A 17,055-nucleotide genomic window follows, 5' to 3' on the forward strand; every position below is an offset into this window, starting at 1 on the left:
AAGTAGAGAGAGGAAGAGGGAGATAAACATGTACAATTGAGGCAATTATATTTAAAAGTTTTTGTTTATTTTAATTAATATTTTTTAAATTTAAAGTTGTTTGTTAAAATTGAGGTAATTATACTAAACTAAATTAAATTAAAACGACTTCACTGAATTAAACTAAACTTAACTACACTGAATTGAATTGAACTAAACTTAACTACACTGAATTGAACTAAACGTGTTCATTCATTAGCAAGACTGAATTCCTCTTCGTTTTCTTCTGAGGCATCATCTTCGTCTTCTTCCAAATTCACATACTGGCAAGTTTGTTGAGGGGTGACTTCAGTTTGTTGGTGGGGGAGTTGTTGGGCCTGGACTTGTTATTGTTCGGTCTCATCCATTTTCTTAGTCCATATCGCATACTGTCGTTCATTTATTTTGCCGCTGTCCAAGAAGAGTAGCTTTCTTAGCTTACAATCCCTGTAGTGTTGTTCTCGCACAAGAAGACTTTTCTGTTGATTATTTAAAGAAATGACACGGTCCCTGACTCTATCTGCCTCCATTTGCATCTCCATTGCCTTGTGATCAACATAGTTGAACTCGCTTGAACCTCCTTCTGCTTCTCGTTGGGCTGCGTTTCTCGCTGCTTTTGCAGCTTTCTGACCACCTCCTCTTTTTCTCTTCAAGTTGGTGTTAACGTCTAGATTAATGTTGTGTTGTTCCTGACTACCTGGAGTTCCATCAGGTGAGGAAGCAGGCCCTCCATTCTGAAAATCCTGCAAGATTGGACCATGTGGTGATCTTCCAGGCACTTGATGACCTTCCATCAAGTATGGATTAAACTTGTTAAGCACCCTCAAAATGGTGAAACATGTTTCATGTTGGAAGCTTGAACCTTTGTGGGATCTTTGCCACTCTTCCCAACATCTTCATTCCACATCCGGTTCGCTTTCACCACTTTTTCTGTTGTTCCACATTTGAGTGATCAAAGATACATATTCGGTAACGGATACTGAAATTGTACAAAAACGATGAGACAACCCATCGACATCACGACTATGAATATTACCGGTTTCTTCACAAATTTTTTGTAAAATCTTACCATAAAAGTTTTTTTTTTTCTTGATAAATACCATTTATTTCATCTAATGTATATAATACATAATTTCTGCAAAGTGACTCGTCTTCATCCATCGTATCCTTGGGACCACGAATTCTTGTGTTCTTTTGTTGTGTTTCTTGTTGTGTTTCTTGTGGTGTTTGTGATCGTTGTTGTGAGGATGCCATATTTGAGAATTTTTCTGAAAGATTGAATTAATATGAATAGTTTTTTTTAAAAAGAAAAAGTTAGAGACGGTATGAAAATTTTGTAATGTTGAGGAAGGTGTGAGTCTAAGTCTGTAAACGAACTGAATTTATAGGAAAAGGAAAGGAACAGTGTCACAGTGGTGCTGGGATGGGAGTAGCAGTTGGCTCTCATATAAAGAACGCGGCGCCTTTATTACAAACACCAGCGTCCTAATTTTATACGCGCGTTGGTTTTATGAACGCTGGCGTTTTTCTCTCAGACGCCAGCGTTGCTAGACATGACGCCCGTCATTTCTGCAGACGGGTGCTGGTTCTACCATCTTGATGTTCAAACCAATAAATCTGATGGTTTGAACATCCATTTTCCATGTTTGTTCATTCCATAGTGGGAGCAAAATGAACAAACTGTTTCTTCATTCCACAGGAATTGCTCTAATAGCATGAGAAGCTAGGTGCGCTTGGTGTTTTTGTTGAGATCAAGAGAATTTCAACTATGGCAAATCAGAAGAATAAGGAAGCTTCATTTGGAAGTCAAGAATTTGTAACGTTATGGTATATGTGTATTATTATTGGATGTGGAGAGCGTATAATGGGCATGGAATGTGGGGGCACTTATAGGTTATCTCTCTACTCTTGATGTTGCCTTTTCTTCTTTTGTCTGTCTCTTCTTGGTTTAGCTGAGACCGAAATTTACATCCATAAATAAAATAAAAGGTGTCTCAAAACCAAACCACATTTGGACTATTTGGTACATAACACTGGCTAGTGTCACTGCTCGATCTTGGCCTCTCTTTTCTTTTGCTACTACTTACAATATGTAATATGTATGGCTCCTCTCTATCCATTCATGACTTTCCAATCCAATCTCTCTCCCACACTCAAAGTTGCATGTGCAAAGAGCAATGGCACACACCTCACGTGCCTAGATTCTTAGTACACAACTCGTCTCTTTCAAATCTTCGATATTCAATACGATCTCTCTCCACACTTCCTCGTAAAGTTTAAAATATTTTAAACTACTGCGAAACAAAGACATATAGAAGAAGAAGAATAACCTAAGTTCACTTCACACTACGCTTCACGATGACAGCTATGAGGTTTTGACATATCTCGCCAGACTTGATCGTCAGAGTAATTTATATGTCGCACCATCTAAATCTAGATGTGTCGTCGTGGGTATGCTTGGATCTCACGTGATATATAGTGATTATTGGTACAAAGATTTGTGTCTCTTTTCTATATTGTTGAGACTTGAGTTGTTAGCATCCGCATGCATTAAATATGTGGCTACTCCATATACTTACATCATGAAGGACGACGTGTAGTTTGTACATGCATTCATGAATATCAATATCAAGACATTTTATCTTGTTAGGGTCGGGCATATTGCAAGAAGAAGGAAACTAGCTTACAAACTCTTAAATTAATAATGCTTGGAATCCATAGAGAAAAACAAACACCATGTATGCCGACAAAGGAAAACGATGCGTTTTCCTATTGCTGCTACGATAAAAACTAAAGATTGAGACGACATTATATTGATAAGGAGATAAAGTTTTCAAACACATAAAGTAGCTAGCTGCGGAGGGTGAGTGTAGATAAAATATATGACTCTATACCCCATTTCCCTCTATATCTCTCTTTCAATCTTAAAAATAAAAAACTCTTATCTCTCTCTCTTTCTGTCTACTTCTCCTAATTGATCATAAAAAATCCCAAAAAAAAAAAAAAACACCATTCTTAATTCTCTCTACTCTGCACACATAACATGGCCTAGCTGTTCTTGGATCCGGAGATTCTGGGTCTCTGAACTCATCATCCACCCACATTTACTTACTTATAACCCTAAAACATGTCTTGTTATTGCATTTCTCTCTAGAAGTTCTAAATCCCATAAAACACTTATACTTCACTATCTTCTTCTTCTCCCTCCTTCCCTTTCTCTGTCTCTATGTACTAGCGATAGTACTAATGCCTGTAAAATCATTTCATTTGTTGGTTCTCTTCTTGTTAACATCCGCGTCGTTATTCACCCGGGTGTTTTCTGTAAATGATCAAGGGGAAGCATTATTATCATGGAAGAAGAGTTTAAACGGAACGATACAAGTGTTCAAAGATTGGAACCAAAATGATGAGAATCCATGTTCTTGGTTTGGTGTTACATGCAACATTAATCAACAAGTGAGTGAATTTAACATAAGTAATGTTGATTTATATGGTCATGTTCCAAGTAACTTAACTTCATTAAGTACTTCATTGAATAAGCTTGTATTAACAGGTGCTAATCTAACTGGTCCAATTCCTAAAGAAATTGGTTTGTTAAGTGAATTGAATTTGTTAGATTTAAGTGATAATGCACTTACTAGTGAAATTCCTAATGAGTTATGTAATTTGTTTAAACTAGAAAAACTTCTTCTTAATTCCAATAGACTCGAAGGTTCGATACCGAAGAGTATCGGAAAGCTTTCGAGCTTGAAATGGTTAGTGTTTTATGATAATCAACTTAGTGGTGGAATTCCTACTTCTATTGGTGATATGAAGAAATTAGAGATTCTTAGAGGTGGTGGTAATAAAAATCTGGAAGGTCCACTGCCTAAAGAGATTGGTAATTGTAGTGAATTGGTTATGTTAGGATTGGCAGAAACTAGTATTTCCGGTTTTTTACCGTCTAGTCTCGGCCAACTCAAGCAACTTCAAACCTTAGCTATTTATACTTCTCTTTTATCCGGCCAGATTCCTTCGGAAATCGGTGATTGTACTGAATTGGTAAGCATATACTTATACGAGAATTCACTTACCGGTTCGATTCCTTCCCGGTTAGGAAATTTGCAGAATCTTCAAAACTTACTTCTATGGCAGAACAACTTAGTTGGAGTGATTCCACCGGAGCTTGGGAATTGTAATCAACTGATGGTAATTGATGCTTCTATGAATTCACTTACTGGGAGTATTCCTCTCAGTTTCGGGAATTTGAGTAATTTGTTGGAACTTCAGTTGAGTGTTAACCAAGTATCGGGACGATTACCGCCACAGCTTTCGAATTGTCAATCTCTGACTCATATTGAGCTTGATAATAATCAGTTAACGGGAAATATTCCGACGGAAATTGGGCTACTTCAGAATCTTACTATACTGTTTCTATGGCAAAATAAACTGGAAGGAAGCATTCCGGTCTCGCTCGGTCTGTGCAAGAATCTTGAAGCGATTGATTTCTCTCAGAATTCATTAATAGGTTCGATTCCGAAAGGAATTTTTCAGTTGAAGTATTTGAATAAGCTACTTCTGTTATCAAATAATTTATCAGGTGAAATTCCAGCAGAAATCGGCGAATGTACTTCTCTTATTCGATTCAGAGCTAATGATAACAGAATTACTGGGCCAATTCCTTCAGGGATCGGGAACTTGAAGAATCTTAATTTCTTAGATCTTGGATCGAATCGTTTGGTTGGTAAAATACCGGAAGAAATCTCAGGTTGTCGGAATCTTACATTTCTTGATTTACACTCAAATTCATTTACCGGAAACCTACCGGAGAAGTTACATCAGCTTGAGTCACTTCAGTTGGTTGATGTTTCTAACAACTTAGTCGAAGGAACATTGAGTTCAAATATTGGATCGCTGAGTTCACTCACTAAACTCGTTTTGAGTCAAAACAAGTTTTCTGGTCCGATTCCTTCTGAAGTTGGGTCTTGTTCAAAGCTTCAGTTACTTGATTTGAGTGGAAATGAGCTATCTGGTGAAATTCCAGCCACACTGGGTAAGATTCCTTCATTGGAAATTGCATTGAATCTAAGCTCAAACAGATTATCAGGTAAGATGCCTCAAGAATTTTCAAGTTTAGAGAAGCTTGGAGTTCTTGATATTTCTTATAATCAGTTGACAGGAGATTTACAATTTCTATCGGGCCTTCAAAACCTCGTGGTACTCAATATCTCATTCAACAATTTCTCTGGTCGTGTCCCTTACACGCCATTTTTCACAAAGCTTCCGTTAAGCAATCTAGCAGGAAATCCTTCCCTATGTTTCTCTGGTAGTCATTGTTCTTCAGATGCAGGTGGTGCCTCTTCAAGACACAGTGCAGCAGCTAGAATCGCAATGATTGTGTTATTATGTGCGGCAGCGGGGTTACTTATGGCGGCATTCTACATCATCATAAGAGAGAAAAGGCTGCCGAGTCCAGATGATGATACCGATGGTTCCCACTATGATGTTGATGGTGATGATGATGTGGAAATGTGCCCACCCTGGGAAGTCACATTGTACCAGAAACTCGATTTATCAATCTCTGACGTGGCAAGAAGTTTAGTAGCCGCTAACATTATTGGTAAAGGAACTTCAGGAATTGTATACAAAGCGCATATTCCGTCTGGGTTAACGATTGCTGTTAAGAAATTTCGGAATTCTGATAAAGTTTCCACCGCAGCATTTTCTTCAGAAATTGCCACTTTGGCAAGAATAAGGCACAGGAATATTGTAAGATTATTAGGCTGGGGTGCAAACCGGAAATCGAAATTGTTGTTTTACGATTACTTGCCTAATGGGACACTGGGGCAACTACTGCATGATCACGAGTCCACAACAAGTTTAGTTGAATGGGAAACTAGGTTCAAGATTGCACTTGGTGTTGCTGAAGGTCTTTCTTATTTGCATCATGATTGTGTGCCTCCTACACTACACCGGGATGTCAAAGCTCATAATATATTACTAGGCGACCGGTATGAGGCTGTTTTGGCTGATTTTGGACTCGCCCGGTTAGTCGAAGATGATAATGGCTCCTTTTCTGCTAATCCGCAATTTGCTGGGTCTTATGGATATTTTGCCCCTGGTAAGTTTGAATTTCTCTTCTTGTATTATTAGTTTGTATGGCATACTATATTTTTTTTTGACTTAAAATTACTTTTTTACAACAGAGTGGAAATTAATTTCACTTCTTTATGGATATTTTCCCTCTTTTTGATTTTTTTACAACAGAGTACGGAAATATGCTAAAAATTACTGAAAAGAGTGACGTGTACAGTTTCGGGGTTGTACTATTAGAGATCATAACAGGTAAGAAACCAGTTGATCCAGCATTTCCAGAAGAGCAACACATAGTACAATGGGTGCGAGAACATTTGAAGAACCAGAAGGATCCGGCTAAGATTTTGGACCCAAAACTCCAAGGTAGACCAGACCCACAAATACAAGAAATGCTGCAGGCCTTAGGAATATCATTACTATGTGCCAGCAACAGAGCTGAAGATAGACCCACAATGAAAGATGTGGCAGCATTGCTTAGAGAAATTAGACAAGAACAACCAGCAGGAACCGAAAATTCTAAACCCGGTTCATGTTGGAAAAAACAATCAACATCATCAAAAGAAGAGGAAAGTTCTTATTCTTCAACAGCAGTAACGCCAGCATCACTATTATTACTTCAAGGGTCTTCTCAAAATTCTTCAATTGGTTACTCTTCTGCTTCCTCAGGTGTTGTTGGTGTTATGTCTTCTCATCACCTACAACCTCATGAGAGAAAGTAGGAAATGTAGGCAATTAGTAGCTCTAGTTTAGTTAGTTTTTAGAAACAAAACAAAAAAAAAAAGATACCATTAAGTTATTATTTGGTCATTGTAAAGAATTATCATAGTGTAGGATGGTCTACGTCTTTTTTTGTTCTTGGACCTCAACATCATAATGAATGAAGAGATGCAAAAAATCTTTATGTACATCAAATTTTGATACTTGTTGTTTTCAATTTTATAGATGGCCTAATAACATGCATCTGCTTTAGTGGATCGTTTTAAAATGTATGTTTCAGTTGTTGTGAGAGTCGCCAATATCGGGATGGGGAATTAAAAGAAAAACCTCCCGCTTCAACATCACTGCATTTTCTTCTGTTTGAACTATGCATAGAAACTGTCAAATAATTCAATCTTTGGCTTCCAACTAATGTATTATTACGGATAATAGAGGAAATGAGTAGCATTTATTCAAACAAACACGCAAGGAAGAATATAACTAGTCGTGTAGTATTGTTTTCTAGAATGATTTGGAGACAAGAACATTGGATAGGCTGTATAGCGTTGGATAGGGGATGTATAATAGAGATATATTGTTGGGAATTGTGGGGGAATGATTGGGTCTTTTACCAAAATACATCCTTTTCTCTTTTCACTAACTCAAATTATTGCTTGCTTTGTTCCTATAGAAGATTGAGAACTTGTTTCAAAAATGTTGTGGATGATTGATTAGACCCACCATGTGATTAAGAGTACGCTCACAAAGAATGTATTTTGATAAGAACAAGAACTGAAACTGAACTGGGTAATAATCTACTTTAATAAACAAAAATCAACCACTTTCATTTTATTTTTTACTAATACTGTAAGGTAGTGAGTGAATGTTACAGTAGAGTTAATGGGTTTGGTAATCACGTGATCACATGTTAGCCCTAGTTAATATTCAGATCCAATCTCAGATCTAAACTGCAATTCTTTATTTATGCAAATCACAAGTATTAAAGAAGAAAAATGGCTACTACTTAAAAGACTGAAAAAATCTGATGAGATTCCTTTCGACTTTTATCAAACACACTCTGCAACAAAATATTGTATTCGTAATCTGACTATTTTTTTTCCTTTCCTTTTGTGGATATGAGATTTTGATTTGAATTTGCCTAGTGAATTCCAGATTCTGAATCTGCCGTGTCTAAAATGGATGTGTAAAATACAAATACGAATATACAACATTGTTTGACACGCAATGTAAAATAATTTATGTCTTTCCTTAAGATTTAAAATCAAGAATATTGATGATTAAATTGTAAAATAAGAATAGAAAATCAAACTGTAGTTGGTTAGTAGTAGCTTAGCTCATTCACTAATTTTATTAAAACTGGTGATATAAGTCCTTAATAATGATTAGTGTACGCGTGATTTTCTCATATTGTCCTTGGGCATCATAGCAAAACCTAATAATGTCTTCATAAATTAAGGTTAATGATTATGTTCTAGTTTAAATTTTAAATTCAGGTAAGGAGTTGGCTGTGTTTACATTATGAGAGAAGTAAATCAAGCCCCCATGATTCAACATGTCGCGGTTGCATACATTAAAGCCAAAAAAAAAATAAAAAATTGCCTTTGTCAAATTTGAATCACTTAGTTATCAATAACTAAAAATAAATTAATGTACATGTTTTTCTAGGATGTAATTAAGCTATGGGTTCACTGTTCCATGACCTGATTCAGTTTTTCTTAAATTTGGTTGATAGTGTAATCCGATGAGTACAAGCCACCGGCACCCTGTGTAAAGCTTTTCTAAATTCAGGTGATGCAAGTGAGACGAATATGAAAATGTCCCGGTACGGGGGCGTTTTCCTCGTCTGCATGACTTACTGCGTTCGCATTTTGCAATTAAAGGTGTTGGAATCCAAGGTTGCTACAGTGGCTTACCAATTTAGTGGAGCTAATGGTAAGAAATATATTGCTTTACATGGTATCGGTAACTTTCATGAAATTCGGTAACCACTTATATAGATCCTGCCAGTTTTTTCCATAAAAATGCACAATGAAAATAAGTTGTTTTTCTAGGCAAACTACAGGTCATTTTATCCATACAAATTATATCTTCTTCTTGGTTCCTTTTTCGTATGGATCAGGGACGTGTAGATGTACACAGCAAGAAATGTATCGCCATACCAAGCATATCCATCCATCCCTCACATATTCAAGACATAGGCTCGTTAGAAGCCTAGAACAGACAAGATCCAGGATATAATTGAGAAGTTTGGACCTTTGGGGTCCATTACACATCAGTGTTGCAGGCTGGGACTGGCAAACACATAAAAATTGGTGGGCAAATCCAACAACTGCTTATTACCCTTGACTACCGGGCCCTCCTGGAGATGTGTTAGATTTTGTAAAACACATATATCAAAATAGTTCGTGTCTCTTTCATTCATTCAATCTGCCTCTTATACAAGATACACAACCCTAGTTTTAGACCCTAGAGTTCGACCTTACAATGGACTGTCCATAACAGTTTAAGCATCGGACTGTGAAGATGGGTCTCAATCTGGAGACTGTGAAGATGGGTCTCAATCTGGAGACTGTGAAGATGGGTCTCAACCCAACAGTCTCGAGCCCATAAATAACTTTCCTAATACCCTCCCTCAAGACGGAGCATGGAGATCACACATGCCCATCTTGGAAATAAGAAACTGAAACTGAGCTTTCCCTAAAGATTTAGTAAAAATATCCGCCAATTGCACTGTTGTAGGAGTGTAAGAAGGCGTAATAAGCTTCTGCATGATAGCATCTCTAACCAGATGACAATCAACTTCAATATGCTTTGTTCGTTCATGAAAAACTGGATTCTGAGCAATATACAAAGCCGATTGACTATCACAGAGAAGTCGCATTCCATGTGGATGATGAACTCCCAAATCACCCAGTAATTTTTTCAACCATTTAATTCACACGTCGCCGCCGCCATAGATCTATATTCCGCTTCAGCTGAAGAACGAGAAACAGTATGTTGCTTCTTAGTTTTCCAGGATATTGGAGAATACCCAAGAAGAACAAACCAACCCGTCAACGAGCGTCTAGTTAAGGGACAACCAGCCCAATCTGAGTCACACCATCCTTTTAAATTAAGACCACTATCAGAGCGCAACAGAATTCCCTGCCCAGGATTCTTCTTCAAATATCGAACCACACGAAGAGCCGCTTCCCAATGTGCTATTCTCGGCAGTTGCATGAATTGAGACAAAATATGAACAGAATATCCTAGGTCTTGCCTAGTCACGGACAAATAGATTAAACGCCCAATCAGTCTTCGATATTTTTCCACATCCGTGAACAAATCTCCTTTGTCCAAAGAAAGACGATGATTAGTTTCCATTGGAAATTCTGCAGGTTTTGCACCTAATAAACCTGCTTCCATGATGATATCCAACGCATATTTGCGTTGACACATATAAAAACCTTGTGCACTTCGTGCCACCTCCAAACCCAGAAAATACTTCAACTTTCCCAAATCTTTCATCTTGAAACATTGTCCCAAGTAAAGTTTGAATTCATCAAGCGCAACTAAATCATTACCCGCAACAATCAAATCATCCACATATACCAAAACATTAAGTTGGGTTTTTCCCTTAGTCATGGTAAAAAGAGAATAATCGGAATATGATTGCCGAAACCCATAATTCTTCAAAGCTGCAGACAATTTTGCAAACCAACATCGAGGAGCCTGCTTTAAACCATATAAAGATTTTTTCATCCTACACACCATATTAGACTTACCTTGAGAAAATCCAGGTGGTATTTTCATATACACTTCTTCTTCCAAGTCTCTATGAAGAAATGCATTATGTACATCCATCTGATGCACTTCCCAATTCTTAATTGCTGCCACAGCTAGGAAAGTTCGCACTGTCGTCATTTTCGCCACTGGTGCAAATGTCTCATTGTAATCCAACCCTTCTACTTGATGATTCCCAAAGATCACCAGTCTAGCTTTGAGCCGCACCAACTGTCCATTCTCATCATACTTCTCTGTGTAAATCCATTTACTACCAAGAGCTTTCTTTCCCGGCGGTAATTCTTCTAATTCCCATGTTCCTTGTTCTTCCAAAGCTCGTATTTCTTCTGCCATTGCCTTACGCCATCCTGGATGCTTCATGGCTTCTTTGAAATTTTTAGGCGCAGACCCAGCAGTAATTGCTGCAAGAAACTTTTTATGAACTGTAGAGAATTTATCACAACTAACATAATACGTCAAAGGATACGGCGTACCTGAGGATGATGATTGTGTAGAGTGAGCATGGGATGGACTATTTTGTCGTACAGTGTGCGTTACAAAACCTTTGAGCCGACTAGACGGAATCTTATGTCTCCTTCCTTTACCCATACTAGCTTCCGTCACTTCCTTCGAGACCACAGGGTTCTCAGTAATATATTTTGGGTTCTCAGTATCATCGTCCAGGTTCTCAGTAATGTCTTCCGGGTTCTCAGTAATGTTTTCTGGGTTCGCAGTAATACCTTCCTGGTTCCCAGTAACATATTCTGGGTTCGCAGTACTGTCTTCCGGGTCCTCAGTAATGTAAGTTGGGTTCTCAGTAATATCTTCTGGGTTCTCTTGCTGCACTATTTCTTCATCATCACTCCAACACACGTCATTATTAGCCTGAACTATCTCAGTTGACTGATCAGGTACCCTAGATATGTAAGGAAACTGATGTTCATGAAACTCTACATCCCTTGAAACTAAAAATTGTCTTTTGTCTAAGTCATATACTTGCCATGCCTTCTTCCCAAAAGGATAACCCAGAAAGACGCACCTTCTTCCTCGACTTGCAAACTTATCCCCTTTACTACTTTGATCATGTGCATAACACAAGCAACCAAATACTCTCAACTGACTATATGGTGTCGGTTTCCCAAATAGAACTTCATATGGAGTTTTGTTATTTAGAACCGGTGTAGGCGTTCGATTAATCAAATACGTTGCTGTCAAGGCACATTCTCCCCAAAATCTGATCGGTAAATTTTCTTGAAACCTCAAAGCTCTTGCCACATTCATTATGTGCTGATGTTTTCTCTCAACTCTTCCATTTTGTTGAGGTGTTCCTACACAGGATGTCTCAAAAACTATTCCATTAGTTTTAAAATAGCCACGCAATGCATTAAATTCAGTTCCATTATCACTTCTAACAATTTTGATTTCTTTACCAAATTGACGTTTCACAAGCGCAATAAAGTTAAGAAATATCGTTGCAACCTCAGTTTTGCTTTGAATTAAATAAATCCACACACCTCTTGAAAAATCATCTACTATTGTCAGAAAATATTGTGCTCCAGACGACGAGCACGTCTTATAAGGACCCCACAAATCTATATGAACCAAATCAAAACTACAACTGGATTTGCTCAAACTACTAGCAAAACTACTTCTACGATGTTTTGCACGTGGACAAATATCACACGCATCATTATTTTTCTTCAATAATCTACCCAGACCTGGTAACCGTTGTAACACTTTCTCTGATGGATGTCCCAATCGCTGATGCCACAGCTCATATGTATCCTCATTCACCGTAAGCACTTTAACTGGAGGCACACAACAGAACATATATAGTCCACCTCGTCGCTCACCCACTCCAATCACCTTCCTCGTCAACCGGTCCTGTATAAGACATAAATTGTTAGTACATTGAACATTACATACTACCTCATCAATGAGTTGTGTAACAGAAATCAAGTTACAAGTTATCTGTGGCACATAAAGCACATTGTCCAATCTCAAACCACCAGGAAGAATAACTGTTCCTATTTTCTCAGAGTGAGCATATTTTCCGTCCGGCAGTCCCACCGAACATGCTCTAATATCTTTCACATTTATCATATCATCTCTTTTACACGTGACATGATTTGTAGCTCCTGTGTCTATAATCCAGGATGTTTGATTTGTCTTACCTTGGAGCTGGGAACTGATTTTTCTTGAATTTAAATATTCAAGAACCTGATGAACTTGACTTGCAGTCACGCCTGTCAGTCCTGATGCATCTCCTGAAGATCCAGTGGCAGGATGAGATGATGTTGTTGCTGCCGAGATGTTCAAATTATGCGCACGTATATTGTCTTGTCCTCTACCTCCTCTGCTGTTCACAAACCCTGCACCAGCACGTCCTCTACCACCAGCTCTACCACCAGTTCGGCCTCCTCGACCATATCCTCTTCCACCTCTTTGTCTGTCACCCCACCATTCCGGGTATCCAATCAGCTGAAAACACCCTTCCTGTGAGTGCCCTTCTCGGCTACAATGCTTGCAAAATGTGTTAGGATCATACATATTATTGTATGGACGCTGGTCTGACTGAACCTTGAACGCCATAACATTGTCCTGTGTCTGAGACGCCACAACTCCTTCCCCCAATTTTAGACGTTCCGAATTAGCCACAGCTTGATAAGCCACATCTATAGATGGAAGTGGTTCTCTTGCCAGTAATTGTTCACGCAGGGAGCTATACATGGTATCCAAACCAATCAAAAAATAGTGTAAGAAATCTTCTTCTCTCAACGTACTAACTTGTGTTGCAATGTTACACGTGCACAAGCCACAACTACACTTTGGTATCTTCATGTACGTCACCATCTCATCCCATATCTTGTTCAATCTCCCATAGTACACTGCAACCTCCTCAGTCTTCTTCTGTTTGCATTCGCTTAAGGCAGCTTTCAACTGGCAGATCCGAGTTCCACTTACAACACAAAATCTCCTCTTCAAGTGCGTCCATAACATGCTCGCATCATCATAATCCCCCAAAGTTGATCTAATATTTGTCTCCAATGTATTGCTGATCCAAGAAACCAGCATTGAATGCACTTCAATCCACTCCTCTAACTCTTCAGGTTCTGTTGGTTCTTTGACGGTTCCATCAACAAAACCAAATTTCCGTTTGGCTATCAATGATCTTCTCACTGCTCTAGCCCATTCATCATAGTTTGCTCCCTTTAATACAATAGGTGTGATGATAATCCCTGGTCCATCACTTGATCCCAGATGATATTCTGGTTTCTTCTTTTGCATATTGTTTTCTACCTCTTTTCCTCTTTTAGATGATTCTGTATCATCCGCCATGTTTACTGTTCTAGGGTTTTCTTCTTTGTGTTAATCAACTCTGGCTCTTGATGCCATGTTATATTTTGTAAAACACATATATCAAAATAGTTCGTGTCTCTTTCATTCATTCAATCTGCCTCTTATACAAGATACACAACCCTAGTTTTAGACCCTAGAGTTCGACCTTACAATGGACTGTCCATAACAGTTTAAGCATTGGACTGTGAAGATGGGTCTCAATCTGGAGACTGTGAAGATGGGTCTCAATCTGGAGACTGTGAAGATGGGTCTCAACCCAACAGTCTCGAGCCCATATATAACTTTCCTAATAAGATGTCAAGAATGTATCAATTTTCAATATAGATAATCAACATTTTGTGAAAATCCTCAAAGCAGCAGCTCCCATTCCACCGGTGTATCCCGGATGGGAAAACTTATGCAAAGAAGCAGCATTTTTGTGGACTCCTCAATATGAAAGTATGCATCAAGGATGGAATGAACTTGTCTCATCACAAGCCCAAGGATGGATGAACTTCTCCCTTTCTGATTAGAGTTCTATTATGATTCAAGTATTTAACATTTTTGTTGAGTTACTTTCAAATTTTTAGTTTTGTTTTGGATATTACAAGGTTATTTAAGTTTAATCTTTTTGTATTACATGTTTTAATCTCGTTATATTTAAGTTTAATTTTGTTTTAATCCTTTTCTCTATGTCTACCGATATTTTTTTACAGGGTAACTATTTTTTCACAGAGGCTCTAATGGTCGAGAATTAATTGATTTCTCGTATACCATACCTACCGTGACTTATTTTCTCTTTTCTACGAATATTTTTTCAATGTCACTATTTTTTTAGGTTCTGCTGGTCGAGAATTCAGTGAATTCACCTCCACCAGACCCAACGATTTTTCTTTTCACCTGACTTTGTTGAGAACCCACGGACCCTCTGGTGGTCTAGAATTCATTGAATTCACAGCCACCATAACCAACATGAATTTTCTTTTCACCTGACTTTCATACTTCATGGACCCTCTGGTGGTCGAGAATTCACTGAATTCGCAACCACCAGAACCAACGTGAATTTTCTTTTCACCTGACTTTCATACTTCACGGACCCTCTGGTGGTCGAGAATTCACTGAATTCTCAACCACCAGACACAATGTGAATTCTTCTCTAGTTTTGCTTCGTTCTATCAATGTTATGTATTCAAGCAAACTTTGGGAAGAAGTATGCCACGAAGAATCCAGCCAATAAGTCTACATACTTCACTTCACAAAGTTTATGTCAACCTTGAACAGCTCATTCAGGCACAGTATAATGAGTTTTTCAACAGAATTTCAGTCACAAATTGGTCCCAGCCTTGTGGACAACTATTATACTGCAGATATGTTTTGTAGGATGATATGATTACTCACTGAAGGCAGTCTGACAAGAGAACTAAAACTGTACTGACTATATATTTTCAAGTCTTATTCAGTGTAAAGGTATATCAATATGATCATATGTTTTGAAAGTTGAAACTACTACGCATCTTCATCAAGTATGAAGTAGTAGACCACATACACCAGTGAAAGCATAGCAATATCAGTCTGATCAATATTAGTGATCAAGTTTCATCTAAACATAGAACGTCAAATATGAAAAATGAATATTGTTATGCAGAAGAACATACCTACTGCAATCCTAGTGGCTGAAGAGGGTGGGTTAAAAGGCAATGGAGAAGATAGAATAAACATCCCACACATGAAGCAGATAGAAGGATTTAAAAGGCATTGGAGAAGATGAAGAAGACGGAGATGACTAGTTTGAAAGCAATCACGGACACTTCCCCCTCCGTGAAGAATAAATTTTTCTGACTTTTTCTAACTCCAGCCAATGCTCCCGCGTTCACCAGAGTCTCCGTGAGAATAAAAAGTTCCTGAATTTTATTATTTTCCGGCAGTAACTCACGTACACCAGGTTGTCCGTGAATTCTCGATTTTCCCTGGATTTTCAAAACTTATCCAATTTCCCACGGTGATACATCCATCAGTGAAAAATAAAACTCTCTGTGTTTTCTTAACTTCGACCTCCACTTTCTATTCAATCGATGATTCTTGTTGAGATTATTAGTCCCACATTGTTGGGCAATCTAAGATCCTGCGGTTTATAATCCCTTAGGGCCTCTCCACTCATTGCCAATTGGTTTTGAGTTGGATGCCCGTATTCTAACATGGTATCAGAGCAGGCTATTTGCGACGAGTCATTAAACCGCGCCTTTACTCCGCGTCACCAGATTTAATTGTCCACGTGTTAGACCCAACGAGGCTACACGTGAGGGGGCGTGTTGAGATTATTAGTCCCACATTGTTGGGCAATCTAAGATCCTGCGGTTTATAATCCCTTAGGGCCTCTCCACTCATTGCCAATTGGTTTTGAGTTGGATGCCCGTATTCTAACAATTCTATAGGTTTCAACTTGTACTGGAATTTACAGTTGTCTGGTATGCCTTTAATGGCTTTGCGTGAAAGTGGTACTCATGGGCGCTCATGGGTACAGAAAGTGGAGATTTCTGAATCCGCATCACTTGGTGTTTTGGATCAAAAACCTGTACACCATCAAATCTATATTCCAACCGAAATAAGGTTTTCAAACAGAAATATATGTAGAACTGCTAGAGAAAAAAATATCTGGAACGTTATATGTTACGATTTCAAATGCAAAATCTTCTTAACATCAAAAGTGAAAAATATGTGTGTAGATTCAAAATGACTAGTTTGAATTCAATCCCTAAGGAGAAAACATAAAAATAACTAAACGAGTTACTTCTTGCGTTTTTTCTTATTCTTGTCTTGATTCTTAAACAAATTAATGACAGGGATATCATCTTCTGAATCAGAAAAAAGATGTGAGCTTTGAGTGTTATCATAATTTTTGAGCATCGAGATTAAACGAGCTTTTTTTTGAAGGGGTTATAGGCTCATCTTCAGCTCCAGAGCACTCAACAAAATTCAAAATGATTCCCATGTTTCGTTTTTGCATAAAAATAAAGTCAAAATAAGTAAGGGTCAGGGAAAAAAATACAAAATATAAGTAAAATATTTCAATATGGCTTACTATAAGTGCAGCTTGGATTTATTCTCCTTCGATAAAAGCTTTGGAAGGAACCCTAGGAAAAAAAT

At 38.0% G+C, this 17,055-nt stretch overlaps 1 protein-coding gene across 1 annotated transcript; it reads left to right on the forward strand.

Annotated features, from left to right (window-relative positions):
• Positions 1–2,947: 2,947 nt before the first annotated feature.
• Positions 2,948–7,047, forward strand: LOC113276212 (LRR receptor-like serine/threonine-protein kinase). Its single transcript, XM_026525788.1, has 2 exons — positions 2,948–6,118; positions 6,265–7,047. The coding sequence occupies exons 1-2, from the start codon at positions 3,265–3,267 to the stop codon at positions 6,810–6,812; spliced, it is 3,402 nt and encodes a 1,133-aa protein (XP_026381573.1). The 5' UTR covers positions 2,948–3,264; the 3' UTR covers positions 6,813–7,047.
• The last annotated feature ends 10,008 nt before the right edge of the window (positions 7,048–17,055 follow it).

This window comes from Papaver somniferum, chromosome 4 (assembly GCF_003573695.1).
Source record: "Papaver somniferum cultivar HN1 chromosome 4, ASM357369v1, whole genome shotgun sequence".
Classification (NCBI taxonomy): Eukaryota; Viridiplantae; Streptophyta; class Magnoliopsida; order Ranunculales; family Papaveraceae; genus Papaver; species Papaver somniferum.

Bases quoted from the DNA above. Each gene is read 5' to 3' on its own strand.
- LOC113276212 (XM_026525788.1), top strand. From the start codon at position 3,265: ATGCCTGTAAAATCATTTCATTTGTTGGTTCTCTTCTTGTTAACATCC. The intron at 6,119-6,264 runs GTAAGTTTGAAT...TTTTTACAACAG, and splicing joins TTATGGATATTTTGCCCCTG to AGTACGGAAATATGCTAAAA.